The 18,097-nt window shown below is 33.2% G+C and overlaps 1 protein-coding gene across 1 annotated transcript in view; it reads left to right on the top strand.

Moving 5' to 3' along the window:
• Nucleotides 1–2,516: 2,516 nt before the first annotated feature.
• The window catches only part of rx1 (retinal homeobox gene 1), a 27,802-nt gene continuing 12,221 nt past the window's right edge, over nucleotides 2,517–18,097 (top strand). Inside the window, exons 1-3 of the mRNA XM_062027734.1 lie at nucleotides 2,517–3,448; nucleotides 3,563–4,873; nucleotides 8,181–8,466. Of these exons, the coding sequence (XP_061883718.1) occupies nucleotides 8,187–8,466 (280 nt within the window). The 5' untranslated portion in view covers nucleotides 2,517–3,448; nucleotides 3,563–4,873; nucleotides 8,181–8,186. The remainder of the gene's footprint in view (nucleotides 3,449–3,562; nucleotides 4,874–8,180; nucleotides 8,467–18,097) is intronic.

Below are 18,097 nucleotides of genomic sequence, written 5' to 3'. Positions count from 1 at the left end.
CAAAGACAAGTTTTTTAATTAAATAAATTATTACATTTATTTGATCTTATTTATTCAAATTACAGACAGACAGATTGGCGGTGTCCAAACTTTTTTATTTTAAAAACATGTATATTGTACATGCGCGACCTAAACAATTACAATATTGTGCAAAGCTTTGTTTATTCCAGCAAGTCTATTTACATGAGCTCATGTCTACATGAAACTCGAGATAGTTCAAGCTTTATTTTGAAATCATTTGGACGATTATGGCTCACAGTTTATGAAAACCTTGAATTGAAAATCCTAGAAAATTAAGAGGTTTTCAAAAACTGTAAGCCATGATCATCAAAATGATATCAAATATATAAAAAAGGCTTGACATTCCTAACTTTGCATGTCATGAGTTTATATCACATATTCATTTCACGTTTGAAGTGGAATTGCCGACATGAACTTTTGCACAATATTCACTTTTTGTGAGTTTCACCTGTGTATTTAAAGACCAAGCTAAGTGTTATTGATTATTATTATTAGCATTTAGCCTGTTATTGTCATACTGCGAGTGTACATAAAGTTACTTTGAATTTTTTTTTTTTTAAATGAGGGGCTATTTAAATATATATTTTTATATACGTTTTAATTTGGTAAAAAGGCTGTAAAAGAAGTATATGTATGTATTTAAACACACAGCTATTTGTTATTAGGTACTATTATAAGCCTGCTCTCTTTATATTCAATTAAATTACATGCATTATATAAACCGAAGGTGCCCAAACTTTTATTTTGAAAAAATATTAAAGAGAGGGGTTACTTTGGTATATTTAAAAAAAAATTTAAGAAGGCTGTAAAAATCTCGTGTAAATTAGCAAAGACAAAACATTGTGTTATTGTTATTAGCAAAAACAAACAGCCTGTTATTTTCATTTTGCGAGTTTACATAAAGTTTTGGAAAAAAAAGAAAAAGAAATGAGGGGCTATTTAAATATATATTTTTATGTACGTTTTAATTTGGTAAAAAGGCTGTAAAAGAAGTATATGTATGTATTTAAATACACAGCTATTTGTTATTAGGTACTATTATAAGCCTGCTCTCTTTATATTCAATTAAATTACATGCATTATATAAACCCAGGGTGCCCAAACTTTTATTTTGAAAAATATTAAAGCGAGGGGCTACTTTGGTATATTTTTTAATTTTTTTAAGAAGGCTGTAAAAATCTCGTGTAAATTAGCAAAGACAAAACATTGTGTTATTGTTATTAGCAAGGACAAACAGCCTGTTATTTTCATTTTGCGAGTGTACATAAAGTTGTTTTGAAAAAAAAGAAATGAGGGGCTATTTAAATATATATTTTTATATACGTTTTAATTTGGTAAAAAGGCTGTAAAAGAAGTATATGTATGTATTTAAACACACAGCTATTTGTTATTAGGTACTATTATAAGCCTGCTTTCTTTATATTCAATTAAATGATATGCATTATATAAACCGAAGGTGCCCAAACTTTTATTTTGAAAAATATTAAGGAGAGGGGCTACTTTGGTATATTTTTAGATTTTTTTAAGAAGGCTGTAAAAATCTCGTGTAAATTAGCAAAGACAAAACATTGTGTTATTGTTATCAGCAAGGACAAACAGCCTGTTATTGTCATATTGCGAGTTTACATAAAGTTGTTTTGAAAAAAAAAGAAATGAGGGGCTATTTAAATATATATTTTTATATACGTTTTAATTTGGTAAAAAGGCTGTAAAAGAAGTATATGTATGTATTTAAACACACAGCTATTTGTTATTAGGTACTATTATAAGCCTGCTCTCTTTATATTCAATTAAATTACATGCATTATATAAACCCAGGGTGCCCAAACTTTTATTTTGAAAAATATTAAAGAGAGGGGCTACTTTGGTATATTTTTTTATATTTTTTTTAAATTTTGTATGAAGGCTGTAAAAATCTCATGTGTAAATTAGCAAAGACAAAACATTGTGTACATAAAGTTGTTTTGAAATTTTTTTTTTTTTAAATGAGGGGCTATTTAAATATATATTTTTATATACGTTTTAATTTGGTAAAAAGGCTGTAAAAGAAGTATATGTATGTATTTAAACACACAGCTATTTGTTATTAGGTACTATTATAAGCCTGCTCTCTTTATTTTCAATTAAATTACATGCATTATATAAACCGAAGGTGCCCAAACTTTTATTTTGAAAAAATATTAAAGAGAGGGGCTACTTTGGTTTATTTTTTAAAAATTTTTAAGAAGGCTGTAAAAATCTCGTGTAAATTAGCAAAGACAAAACATTGTGTTATTGTTATTAGCAAAAACAAACAGCCTGTTATTTTCATTTTGCGAGTTTACATAAAGTTTTGAAAAGAAAAAGAAATGAGGGGCTATTTAAATATATATTTTTATGTACGTTTTAATTTGGTAAAAAGGCTGTAAAAAAAGTATATGTATGTATTTAAACACAAAGCTATTTGTTATTAGGTGCTATTATAAGCCTGCTCTCTTTATATTCAATTAAATGACATGCATTATATAAACCGAAGGTGCCCAAACTTTTATTTTATTTTTAAAGATGAAAGGGGCTACTTTGGTATATTTTTTATATATTTTTTAAATTTTGTAGGAACGCTGTAAAAATCTTGTGTAAATTAGCAAAGACAAAACATTGTGTTATGATGAGTTATGACTAGTTATGATTAATAACACGTCAATTACACTTTATTGACATAAAAACCATTAATAACATCAACTATAATAATTGGACCAAAAATGTTTGTAGCACAATTGTTTTGGGAGATTTTGACCTAGATGGGTTATGAATTATAACACATTATTAACTTAAAAAAAAACATGTTAATTGCTTAAAAACTATAATAATTCGACCAATTTGACGTAGTTACTATAAAGGTTAGGCCACAAATATTTGCAGCACAAACAAGTGGGACAAGTTTGGGGAGATTTGGACATACTTGTTATGATTATTAACACATTATTTACTTATTAATGACATTAAAAAAAACATGAAACTTTAATCACTTTAAAACTAATAATTATGAAAAACGATAATAGACCAAAAAAAATGTGCAATTAAAAACTATAATAGTTAGACAGAACAAGTTTGGGGAGATGTGAACAAGGTGGGTGTTAGTTATGAATAATTACACGTTAATAACATATAAAGTTAATAATTTAGGAACTATAATATATTGACAAAACAAGTTTGGGGAGATGTGAACAAGGTGGGGGGCTAGTTATGAATAATTACACATTAATTACACGTTAATAACATATAAAGTTAATAACTTAAGAACTATAATAGATAGACAAAACAAGTTTGGGGAGATGTGAACAAGGTGGGTGTTAGTTATGAATAATTACACGTTAATAACATATAAAGTTAATAATTTAGGAACTATAATAGATTGACAAAACAAGTTTGGGGAGATGTGAACAAGGTGGGGGGCTAGTTATGAATAATTACACATTAATTACACGTTAATAACATATAAAGTTAATAACTTAAGAACTATAATAGATAGACAAAACAAGTTTGGGGAGATGTGAACAAGGTGGGTGTTAGTTATGAATAATTACACGTTAATAACATATAAAGTTAATAATTTAGGAACTATAATAGATTGACAAAACAAGTTTGGGGAGATGTGAACAAGGTGGGTGTTAGTTATGAATAATTTCACATTAATAACATATAAAGTTAATAATTTAGGAACTATAATAGATTGACAAAACAAGTTTGGGGAGATGTGAACAAGGTGGGTGTTAGTTATGAATAATTACACATTAATAACATATAAAGTTAATAACTTAAGAACTATAATAGATAGACAAAACATGTTTGTAGCACAAACACATGGAACAAGTTTGGGGAGATTTGAACAAGGTGGGTGTTAGTTATGAATAATTACACATTAATAACATATAAAGTTAATAATTTAGGAACTATAATAGATAGACAAAACAAGTTTGGGGAGATGTGAACAAGGTGGGTGTTAGTTATGAATAATTACACGTTAATAACATATAAAGTTAATAATTTAGGAACTATAATAGATTGACAAAACAAGTTTGGGGAGATGTGAACAAGGTGGGTGTTAGTTATGAATAATTACACGTTAATAACATATAAAGTTAATAATTTAGGAACTATAATAGTTAGACAAAACATGTTTGTATCACAAACACATGGAACAAGTTTGGGGAGATGTGAACAAGGTGGACAAGTATTTCTCCAAAGTGACCACAAATGTCTCCCGGGCCGCACTTTGGACACATCAAAGTTGAATTGAATATGAGTAGTTATACATTCTTATACACTTACATAAATAGCCAGCTGTAACACTTCAAGTGTTGTAATGTCAACGTTTCTTTCCCCCCGCCGCTTCACACTATCAAGTCTTGGTGGTTCCGAGCGTAAACTTTGCGGCTCATCTTTTGTGGGGGAAAAACAAAAGTCTTATTTGGAGCGTCATTAGCCGAGACCTCCTCCCGGGGCCGTGAATGAAATTGACATTTAATACAATTAGCTGAGCAGAAAACAGCTGCCAATCACTCTTAAAGGGGAAGGACTCCAATTAAGAAGTCCTGCTAATCCTCCTGTTGCACCTCCTCCTCCTCCTCCTCGCCATCGCCTCTTTTCCTCCCCGCACTCCCAAACTTCACTTCATTCAAGAGCGTGTGTCCGGACTTTAGTTTTTTTTGCTGATTATATACTTTTTTTTCTACATTTTCCCAAGAAGGGCATGTATTGGAAGCAGAGGCGGCCGAGTGAGGGTGAGGGTGAGGGTGAGAGAGTACTGTGGACGCGGTGAGGAGCATCAGGAACTTCTTCTGCTGATCTACACCTTCACTTCTAGCAGCAGGTAGGACATCCCTACAACCTAACCTATATCCCGCTCTACTCCGGTATTGAGCACTGTATAACGGATGAACTACAGAAAACTCTACTATATATATATATATATATATATATATATATATATATATATATATATATATATATATATATATATATATATATATATATATATATATATATATGTATATATATATATATATATATATATATATATATATATATACACATACATATATATATGCTGTATATACATACAGTAGTTACATAAATAAATAATTCACTATTACACCATTTATTTCAAACATATTTTAATATATTTTCGTTCCATGTATTTTCTTGCTCCTAAACATGACTAATAAATAAACAGTACACTGAAATATGTTTACAGTCCTCGTTTTGCCAAATCACAAGAAAAAAAAAACTAAAACATGAAGTTTAAACCGAATGAGTCGTGGAAAAAATTTAAATTGTGTTCATTAGATACGTGGTTAAGAAAACTAAAAAGTAAATAAACAAAAGTAACAGGTAATATTTAAATTTGTATGAATACGTGGATTTACACTTTAATTAATTAACAATAAAAAAAAAAACGGTTTCAAGAAAATATATTTAAGTATATGAAGCAGGAAAGTCACATGTTAAAAAGGGGTAAATATGCAAATAAAAAATATATAAAGCAAGAGAGTCACATGTTAAAAAGGGGTAAATATGCAAATAAAATATATATAAAGCAGGAAAGTCACATGTTAAAAAGGGGTAAATATGCAAATAAAAAATATATAAAGCAAAAAAGTCACATGTTAAAAAGGAGTAAATATGCAAATAAAATATTCATGAAGCAGGAAAGTCACATGTTAAAAAGGGGTAAATATGCAAATAAAAAATATATAAAGCAAGAAAGTCACATGTTAAAAAGGAGTAAATATGCAAATAAAATATTTATGAAGCAGGAAAGTCACATGTTAAAAAAGGGGTAAATATGCAAATACAATATATATAAAGCAAGAAAGTCACATGTTTAAAAGGGGTAAATATGCAAATAAAAAATATATAAAGCAAGAAAGTCACATGTTAAAAAGGAGTAAATATGCAAATAAAATATTTATGAAGCAGGAAAGTCACATGTTAAAAAAGGGGTAAATATGCAAATACAATATATATAAAGCAAGAAAGTCACATGTTAAAAAGGGGTAAATATGCAAATAAAATATATATAAAGCAAGAGAGTCACATGTTAAAAAGGGGTAAATATGCAAATAAAATATATATAAAGCAAGAAAGTCACATGTTAAAAAGGGGTAAATATGCAAATAAAATCTATATGAAGCAAGAAGGTAGCACATAAAAATGGGTAAGTATACAAAAAACATTGTAATGTTTTGTATAAATTCATTGAGTAAAACTTAGTAAATTGATATTTTATTAATACAAAAAATATATATTAAGTATGTAAAGCTGCATACAACAAATAAGCAAATAACAAAAAAAAAGTAAATAATAAATAATAATAACCAAGGATTCAAGGAATTTTGTGGCCAGACCAGCACATGTGAGATACATAATAAACACTACTATGTATACTTATATACATTATACGTATATACTGTATATATGTATATGTATATTTGTATGTGTGTGCGTGTGTATATATACTGTGTGTATATATATATATATATATATATATATATATATATATATATATATATATATATATATATATATATATATATATATATATATATATATATATATATATGTGTGTGTGTATATGTATGTCCGTGTATGTGTATACATGTGTATATGTATGTGCATGTATATATGTATCTATGTGTGTATATTTGTATGTATGTATGTATATGTATATAGATATATTTACTGTATATATATTTTTATTTATATATATATATATTTCAAAGTTTATTTATATAGCCCTAAATCACAAGTGTCTCAAAGGGCTGCACAAGCCACAACGACATCCTACATGTATGTATATGTGTGTATATATGTATGCGTATATGTATACCTGTGTATGTCAACATATATGTGTGTGTATATACATGTATATATGTGTGTGTGTATTTATAGAGCATATGTATTTACACATAGTATATGTATGTATATGGTAAAAATGGGTCGTACTTGTATAGCGCTTTTCTATCTTTTTTTAAGGAACTCAAAGCGCTTTGACACTATTTTCCACATTCACACATTCACACACTGATAGTATGTATATATATATAGTATGTGTGTATCTTTATAGTATGTGTATAAATGAATGTGTGTGTATGAACATATATATGTATATTTGTGTATATATATATATATATATATATATATATATATATATATATATATATATATATATATATATATATATATATGTATGTGTGTGTGTATATATATATGTGTGTATATACTGTATACGTGTATATAAAAATGTGTGTGTGTGTGTATACAATATAATAGATGAATGCAAAAAAAAAAGTGAGATTAGGTTTTGCTTGAAAAAAATCAATAAGTCTGTAATCAAAAAGTAAATAATGTGTATTATCATAATTGACAGAACTATATAATTCTAATCCATTATTAACTCTGATTGTGCTGGAGCACACATACTGTATATACTGTACATAGTTTATATAGTGTACATGCTGTACATAGTTTATTTAGTGTATATACTGTACATGCTGTACATAGTGTATATAGTGTACATAATGTATATAGTGTACATAATGTACATGCTGTATATAGTGTATATAATGTACATGCTGTATGTAGTGTATATAGTGTACATAGTGTACATGCAGTATATACTGTACATTCTGTATATAGTGTACATGCTGTATATAGTGTATATAATGTACATGCTGTATGTAGTGTATATAGTGTACATAGTGTACATGCAGTATATACTGTACATTCTGTATATAGTGTACATGCTGTATATAGTGTATATAATGTACATGCTGTATGTAGTGTATATAGTGTACATAGTGTACATGCAGTATATACTGTACATTCTGTATATAGTGTACATGCTGTATATAGTGTATATAGTGTACATGCTGTACATAGTGTATATACTGTACATGGTGTATGCTCAGCATGAATAAAGGAGACCCATAAAGGTTTGATTTGCACCTAAAGGTCAGTCTTGGGTGTGTGCGCCCTTTCATCACCATCTAGAATGTGATGTGAGGGGCCACACCACCTAAGTGGCTTTAAGGAGGTGATCTGTGACCTCCTATCTGTCAATGAAGACCTCCTCCCTCCTCTCTCCTCCCTCCTCCCTCCTCCCTCTGTGGCTGCAGGTGAGGATGCATCTATCCCTGGACACCATGAGCATGGTGGACGACCTCTCACCCAGCCACTTCCACGACCTGGCCAAGGGTGGAGGCACGGTGACGGTGGGGGGCCACGTCCACAGCATCGACGTCATCCTGGGCTTCAGCAAGGACCAGGACTCCCTGCTGGGCCCCGGGCCTCACAAGGTCAGCATGGAGGCCTTGGCGGAGGCCGGCAAGCAACACCCGTCCTACAGCGGCCATCTTGGCGCCCTGGCAGATGACGACTCCGAGCAGCAGCAGCAATATCAGGGTGAGTGCAGAGCATACACCCTCACCACCAACTCTCATGTCTCATACACCCTCACCACCAACTCTCATGTCTCATACACCCTCACCACCAACTCTCATGTCTCATACACCCTCACCACCAACTCTCATGTCTCATACACCCTCACCACCAACTCTCATGTCTCATACACCCTCACCACCAACTCTCATGTCTCATACACCCTCACCACCAACTCTCATGTCTCATACACCCTCACCACCAACTCTCATGTCTCATACACCCTCACCACCAACTCTCATGTCTCATGCACCCTCACCACCAACTCTCATGTCTCATACACCCTCACCACCAACTCTCATGTCTCATACACCCTCACCACCAACTCTCATTTCTCATACACCCTCACCACCAACTCTCATGTCTCATACACCCTCACCACCAACTCTCATGTCTCATACACCCTCACCACCAACTCTCATGTCTCATGCACCCTCACCACCAACTCTCATGTCTCATACACCCTCACCACCAACTCTCATGTCTCATACACCCTCACCACCAACTCTCATTTCTCATACACCCTCACCACCAACTTTCATGTCTCATACACCCTCACCACCAACTCTCATGTCTCATACACCCTCACCACCAACTCTCATGTCTCATGCACCCTCACCACCAACTCTCATGTCTCATACACCCTCACCACCAACTCTCATGTCTCATACACCCTCACCACCAACTCTCATGTCTCATACACCCTCACCACCAACTCTCATGTCTCATGCACCCTCACCACCAACTCTCATGTCTCATACACCCTCACCACCAACTCTCATGTCTCATACACCCTCACCACCAACTCTCATTTCTCATACACCCTCACCACCAACTCTCATGTCTCATACACCCTCACCACCAACTCTCATGTCTCATACACCCTCACCACCAACTCTCATTTCTCATACACCCTCACTACCAACTCTCATGTCTCATACACCCTCACCACCAACTCTCATGTCTCATACACCCTCACCACCAACTCTCATGTATCAGTGCAGTGGACTCACCCTCACCACCAACTCTCATGTCTCAGTGCAGAGCATACACCCTCACCACCAACTCTCATGTATCAGTGCAGTGGACTCACCCTCACCACCAACTCTCATTTCTCAGGGCCCTTTTTTAGCATTCTGAGATTAGCATCATAACTTCTTTTTGCACATTTTACAGCAGTACACCTTAGCGGCAAATATTACTTGACGAATGCTACTTGTTAGCATGCTAACCCTAGTAGTCTAGCTTTTTTAGCACATTTTATAGGTGTACACCTTAGCAGCAAATAGTTTCTTACTTGACGAATGCTAACTGTTAGCATGCAAATGCTAGTGGGCTAGCTTTTTTTAGCTAATTTTATAGGTGTACACCTCATTGTCAAATATTTTGTTACTTGACTAATGCTACCTGTTAGCATGCTAACGCTAGTAGGCTAGCTTTTGTCCCAAATTTTAGAGGTATAAACCTTAGCGTCAAATATTTTGTTACTTGACGAATACTATTTATTAGCATGCTAACACTAGCAGGCTATCTTTTTTTGCAAATTTTTTAGGTATGCATCTCTGTGTCAAATATTTTAACACTCGATAAATGCTACCTGTTAGCATGCTAAACCTAGTAGGCTATCTTTTTTTAGCAAATTTTATTGGTATACACCTCAGCGTCAATTATTTTGTTACTTGACGAATGATACCTGTTAGCATGCTAACGCTAGTAGGCTAGTTTTTGTCGCAGATTTTAGAGGTGTACACCTCAGGGTCAAATATTTTGTTACTTGACGAATGATACCTGTTAGCATGCTAACGCTAGTAGGCTAGTTTTTGTCACAGATTTTAGAGGTATACACCTCAGGGTCAAATATTTTGTTACTTGACGAATGATACCTGTTAGCATGCTAACGCTAGAAGGCTAGTTTTTGTCGCAGATTTTAGAGGTGTACACCTCAGAGCCAAATATTTTGTTACTTGACAAATGCTACCTGTTAGCATGCTAATGCTAGTAGGCTATCTTTTTTTTAGCAAATTTTGCAGTTATACACTTCAGCGTCAAATATTTTATTACTCGACGAATGCTACCGGTTAGCATGCTAACGCTAGTAGGCTAGTTTTTGTCGCAGATTTTAGAGGTATACACCTCAGGGTCAAATATTTTGTTACTTGACGAATGATACCTGTTAGCATGCTAACGCTAGTAGGCTAGTTTTTGTCGCAGATTTTAGAGGTGTACACCTCAGGGTCAAATATTTTGTTACTTGACGAATGATACCTGTTAGCATGCTAACGCTAGTAGGCTAGTTTTTGTCGCAGATTTTAGAGGTGTACACCTCAGGGTCAAATATTTTGTTACTTGACGAATGATACCTGTTAGCATGCTAACGCTAGTAGGCTAGTTTTTGTCGCAGATTTTAGAGGTATACACCTCAGGGTCAAATATTTTGTTACTTGACGAAGGATACCTGTTAGCATGCTAACGCTAGAAGGCTAGTTTTTGTCGCAGATTTTAGAGGTGTACACCTCAGAGCCAAATATTTTGTTACTTGACAAATGCTACCTGTTAGCATGCTAATGCTAGTAGGCTATCTTTTTTTTAGCAAATTTTGCAGTTATACACTTCAGCGTCAAATATTTTATTACTCGACGAATGCTACCGGTTAGCATGCTAACGCTAGTAGGCTAGTTTTTGTCGCAGATTTTAGAGGTATACACCTCAGGGTCAAATATTTTGTTACTTGACGAATGATACCTGTTAGCATGCTAACGCTAGTAGGCTAGTTTTTGTCGCAGATTTTAGAGGTGTACACCTCAGGGTCAAATATTGTGTTACTTGACGAATGATACCTGTTAGCATGCTAACGCTAGTAGGCTAGTTTTTGTCACAGATTTTAGAGGTATACACCTCAGGGTCAAATATTTTGTTACTTGACGAATGATACCTGTTAGCATGCTAACGCTAGAAGGCTAGTTTTTGTCGCAGATTTTAGAGGTGTACACCTCAGAGCCAAATATTTTGTTACTTGACAAATGCTACCTGTTAGCATGCTAATGCTAGTAGGCTATCTTTTTTTTAGCAAATTTTGCAGTTATACACTTCAGCGTCAAATATTTTATTACTCGACGAATGCTACCGGTTAGCATGCTAACGCTAGTAGGCTAGTTTTTGTCGCAGATTTTAGAGGTATACACCTCAGGGTCAAATATTTTGTTACTTGACGAATGATACCTGTTAGCATGCTAACGCTAGTAGGCTAGTTTTTGTCGCAGATTTTAGAGGTGTACACCTCAGGGTCAAATATTTTGTTACTTGACGAATGATACCTGTTAGCATGCTAACGCTAGTAGGCTAGTTTTTGTCGCAGATTTTAGAGGTGTACACCTCAGGGTCAAATATTTTGTTACTTGACGAATGATACCTGTTAGCATGCTAACGCTAGTAGGCTAGTTTTTGTCGCAGATTTTAGAGGTGTACACCTCAGGGTCAAATATTTTGTTACTTGACGAATGATACCTGTTAGCATGCTAACGCTAGTAGGCTAGTTTTTGTCGCAGATTTTAGAGGTGTACACCTCAGGGTCAAATATTTTGTTACTTGACGAATGATACCTGTTAGCATGCTAACGCTAGTAGGCTAGTTTTTGTCGCAGATTTTAGAGGTATACACCTCAGGGTCAAATATTTTGTTACTTGACGAAGGATACCTGTTAGCATGCTAACGCTAGAAGGCTAGTTTTTGTCGCAGATTTTAGAGGTGTACACCTCAGAGCCAAATATTTTATTACTTGACAAATGCTACTTGTTAGCATGCTAATGCTAGTAGGCTATCTTTTTTTTAGCAAATTTTGCAGTTATACACTTCAGCGTCAAATATTTTATTACTCGACGAATGCTACCGGTTAGCATGCTAACGCTAGTAGGCTAGTTTTTGTCGCAGATTTTAGAGGTATACACCTCAGGGTCAAATATTTTGTTACTTGACGAATGATACCTGTTAGCATGCTAACGCTAGTAGGCTAGTTTTTGTCGCAGATTTTAGAGGTGTACACCTCAGGGTCAAATATTGTGTTACTTGACGAATGATACCTGTTAGCATGCTGACGCTAGTAGGCTAGTTTTTGTCGCAGATTTTAGAGGTGTACACCTCAGGGTCAAATATTTTGTTACTTGACGAAGGATACCTGTTAGCATGCTAACGCTAGAAGGCTAGTTTTTGTCGCAGATTTTAGAGGTATACACCTCAGAGCCAAATATTTTGTTACTTGACAAATGCTACCTGTTAGCATGCTAATGCTAGTAGGCTATCTTTTTTTTAGCAAATTTTGCAGTTATACACTTCAGCGTCAAATATTTTATTACTCGACGAATGCTACCGGTTAGCATGCTAACGCTAGTAGGCTATCTTTTTAGCAAATTTTATAGGTGTACACCTCAGCGATAAATACTTTATTACTCGACGAATGCTACCTGTGTATATATGTATGTATGTGTATATATATGTGTTCGTGTATATATATATGTATGTAATATGTGTGTGCATCCTCCGCGACTTCATAAGGGACAAGCGGTAGAAAATGGATGGATATGTGTGTGCGTGTATGTGTACTGAATGTATGTGTGTATATATGTTATGTATGTATATATGTATACTGTATATATATTTGTGTATACATACAGTATATCAGTGGTTCATACAGTTAATAAAATACATTTAATATATATATATATATATATATATATATATATATATATATATATATATATATATATATATATATATATATATATATATACAGTATATATATACATATATATACTTATATATATAAAATTGTTTATTATATAGAAGTTTATTCAATTGTATTTTATATGACACAAAGTTCAAATAAAAATATTCAAAAAATATATATAATTTATCTAAAAAAAATATACATTTATTTGTCAGTTTGTTTAAATTGTATTTTATGACACATAAAGTTCAGCAACAGGTCAAACAATAAAATAAAAAATATTCACATCGATACTTCAAATATTTTGCCATGAATCTCATTTATTGGAAAAAAGTGTATAGATTTAGTTGTTAATTAAAATATAATTTTTATCTGATATGACGACACACCAAGTTCACCAGCAGGTTTACAGTCAAATAAAAGAATACTCACAGAAATAGGCAGATATTTAAAAAATAAATCATTTCATTGAAAATAAATGTATAAAATAACATTGTAGTAAAAAAATGATTAAGCATTCCTCTGTTTATTGTGTGTGTGTGTGTGTGTGTGTGTGTGTGTGTGTGTGTGTGTGTGTGTGTGTGTGTGTGTGTGTGTGTGTGTGTGTGTGTGTGTGTGTGTGTGTTCTTGTATTTCTAGCCTTCTTGAGACATGAAGAAGGAAAAGTATCTTCCATATGAGGAGGTGTGAACAAATCAATAACATTGCATCTAATAGACAATGTCTCATTTGTGGTGACATCTATCAAAATGAGGGTGGTCCCAAAAAGGAGGCATTTTTCACATTGACTGTGTGTCGCTTTTAAAAGTGCTCCCCCTCTGGTCAACATATGAAATAACAAGGGTGTGTAAGACATTGAAATGCGCCCCCTTTGGCCAAAATTAATTAAAAAATAATAAATAAATATGTATATAGAGACATACTGTAATAACTTGAAGTAAATAATGAAGACTAAAAACCAATTACAAACAAAAAATAAATGAACTAGAATCTCATATTCTTTCTGCTTCTGTCCTATTGCAATATATTCTTGTAAAATTATTACTTTTTAATGTAAAATCATGTCTTTTTAATGTCAAATTATTTTTAATGCAAAATGGTGACATTTGTCATATACAATTCTGACTTTTATCACAATATTGCCATTTCATTTTGTTGTTCTTGTAAAATAGTAAACATTTTTGAGTAAAATTATGACTTTTGTCATCATTTTGCCAAGTAAAATTGTTGATTATTATTAAAATGTTGCCAAAATGTAAAGTTTTCTTATAAAATTGTGACTTTTGTCGAGTAAAATGACGACTCTTTTCATAAAATTGCCAAAATGTTCATCTTTTCTTGTAAAATTGCGACTGTTATTGAGTAAAGTCTCAACTTTTATCATAACATTGCACAAATGTTCACTTTTTCTTGTCAAATTTTGACTTGCGTTGAGTAAAATGACGACTTTTATTATAACAAATGCCAGAAATTGTGACCTTTTTTTTGTGAAATCCCAACTCATTTTTCACAACAAGCTTTTTTATATTTGCATAGTATGTATGTATTATTAATGTTGTAAATACACTTCTTTATATATCTAGAAAGGCTGGTCCTAAAGAGGGAGGCATTTTTCTCAGGTGTCAAGAATGTAACAAGTACAAGAGTGTGTGTGTGTGTGTGTGTATACAGTGTTGAGACATGAAGAAGGAAAAGTATCTTCCATATGAGGAGGTGTGAACAAATCAATAACATTGCATCTAATAGACAATGTCTCATTTGTGGTGACATCTATCAAAATGAGGGTGGTCCCAAAAAGGAGGCATTTTTCACACTGACTGTGTGTCGCTTTTAAAAGTGCTCCCCCTCTGGCCAACATATGAAATAACAAGTGTGTGTAAGAAATTGAAATGCGCCCCCTTTGGCCAAAATTAATAGAAAAAATAGATAGACATACTGTGGTAACTTGAAGTAAATAATGAAGATTAAAAGCCATTTATAAACAAACAATTCAACAAAAAGAAAAAAATTACTAAAAGCTTACCTTTTTTATATGTGCATAGTATTTATATATTATTAATGTTGTAAATACACTTCTTTATATATCTAGAAAGGCTGGTCCTAAAGAGGGAGTTTTTTTACGGCGGTCTCAAGAAGGTCAGAAATACAACAATAAGTGTGTGTGTGTGTGTGTGTGTGTGTGTGTGTGTGTGTGTGTGTGTGTGTGTGTGTGTGTGTGTGTGTGTGTGTGTGTGTGTGTGTGTGTGTGTGTGTGTGTGTGTGTGTGTGTGTGTGTGTGTGTGTGTGTGTGTGTGTGTGTGTGTGTGTGTGTGTGTGTGTGTGTCAGCTGATTATACATGTTGCATGAAGTGAGCTGTGCAGGCTGAGATTGAGAACTAAATCACAGAACAAGATGGTACACACACACACACACACACACACACACACACACACACACACACACACAATCCTGTCTCCTCGTGGAATTCCCCCTAATCTTCTCTTCTCTTGTGCACAGATTAGAACGTAGCGGTCGTCATTCTGTTACGTGCATATTTAATCTCAAGCTATTTCCACGTGCGTGCTCTGGCAGGTGCTCCGTCATGTTTGATTGATTGAAGCTTTTATTAGTAGATTGCACAGCACAGTACATATTCCGTACAATTGACCACTAAATGGTAACACCCCAATAAGTTTTTCAACTTGTTTAAGTCCACGTTAATCGATTCATGTCTCGATGCTCTGACGCCGCAAGTCATCCTTTCCACAAATAAAGCATATGTACTCGTGAGGAATGACGGCCAGGGTTCAAATTCAGCTTGCATCCAAACTTTTCTGTGACGGCAGAGGTAAATGACGTCATGAATGTACAAAAGCCAAAAGCAGGGAAGTTGTCACGTTGTGTAAATGGTCAATAAAAAGAGAATACAACAAATCCTTTTCAACTTATATTCAATTGAATAGCAGTGTTTCCCATAAACTGCCAAGATACCTGTGGCGGTGGGGGCGTGGCTATGGGCGTGGTCACCATGACATCATCGAGTAATTTGCATAATTTACTACAATGATATGATTTTCTCTAAAAAGGCTCAAAAAATGTATACTTACTAATTAATAATAACAGTTTTGTTTTAAACGTCCATCCATTTTACAATATAATTACAACACTTTATGTACATATTTATATACAGATTTGAACAATAAGTTATTCACTGAAATATATTTATTAATTGCGGTTCTTACAAAAAATATATCTTATAAAATGTAAAAGCTAAAATGTCTCTTAAAGCTCTGCCCCTTTAATTAGTGCATACTAAATAATGTAACTTTAGCCTACTACTACAAGCATATTATTTACCAGCAACATAAAGTGAAACAGAGGCAGAGGTGTCCTGCCACAGTCAGTAACAAATAAACAGAAAACAGTAGTGGTGGTAGATAGACACAGAGCTTCATCAAACATCTGATCCACTGAACAAAGAGCTCCAAAAATCTTGAACTTTAGACTGCCATCAGTTTTACTCCCTACACTTAACCATGTGTTTCCTACTGCCTGCAGACTTTGCACCCTTTGTTATATACACATGTTGTGTTTCTAATAGAAATACATTTAATAAAGTCAAATACAAATAAGGCAACAAGAGAAGTATCCTACACTTCTCTTTTGTAAAGTAAATCTGAACAGCCGATATGGGCATCTACATCAACTATATGATTTGCCTGAGAAGCTGGAGAGGACAAAAAAAAAAAAAATTCAATTTTTATTTGTGGCGGATGTAATTCTTTCGTGGCGGGCCGCCACAAATAAATGAATGTGTGGGAAACACTGCATCTACATCAACTATATGATTTGCCTGAGAAGCTGGACAGGACAAAAAAAAAAAAAAAAAAAAAAAAATTTTAAAACTTCTTTTTTTTAAAAAAAAAAAAATTTTGGTATGGTGAAGATAAGGTCTTTTTTTTAAAAATAAAATAAGATAAATAAATTAAAAACATTTTCTTAAATACAAAAGAAAGTAAAACAATATAAAAACAGTTACATAGAAACTAGTAATGAATGAAAATGAGTAAAATGAAGTGTTAAAGGTTAGTACTATTAGTGGAGCAGCAGCACGCACAATCATGTGTGCTTACGGACTGTATCCCTTGCAGACTGTATTGATATATATTGATATATAATGTAGGAAGCAGAATATTGATAACAGAAAGAAATGGGGGAGGGAGGTTTTTTGGGTTGGTGCACTAATTGTAAGTGTATCTTGTGTTTTTTATGTTGATTTAATAAAAAAAACAAAAAACAAAAAAACCGATACAGATAATAAAAAAAACCGATACCGATAATTTCCGATATTAAATTTTAACGCATTTATCGGCCGATAATATCAGCAGGCCGATATTATCGGACATCCCTAGTTTTTATATTGTTTTACCTTCTTTTGTATTCAAGAAAATGTTTTGAATTTATTTATCTTATTTTATTTTATTATTATTTTTAAAAAGGACCTTATCTTCACCATACCTGGTTGTCCAAATTAGGCATAATAATGTGTTAATTCCACGACTGTATATATCGGTATCGGTTGATATTGTCATGTCTGTGTGATCAAGTTTTGTTTTAGTCAAGTTTTGTTTTGTTTAGTTACGCTCCATTGTTTTTGTTTCCATGACTACCCATTAGTTTTCACCTGTCCTCATGTCACGCACCTGTCTCACGCTTTGCACTCGCGCACCTGTCACTAATCATGCCTGTTTCTGTTGATCGTCCTGGTGACATTATCCATACTACCCATGTCTACTATAGTTCATGCTTCATGCCACAGTAAGTGTTTTTGTTTCATGTTCATAGTTAATTGCCTTTGTGCTAGTCTTTGGGTTTCATTAGTCAAGTTTGTTCTG

Source organism: Entelurus aequoreus, linkage group LG19 (assembly GCF_033978785.1).
Source record: "Entelurus aequoreus isolate RoL-2023_Sb linkage group LG19, RoL_Eaeq_v1.1, whole genome shotgun sequence".
Taxonomy (NCBI): domain Eukaryota; kingdom Metazoa; phylum Chordata; class Actinopteri; order Syngnathiformes; family Syngnathidae; genus Entelurus; species Entelurus aequoreus.
Note: the sequence above shows the minus strand (reverse complement) of the source record. Positions and strands in the feature narration are given on the sequence as shown.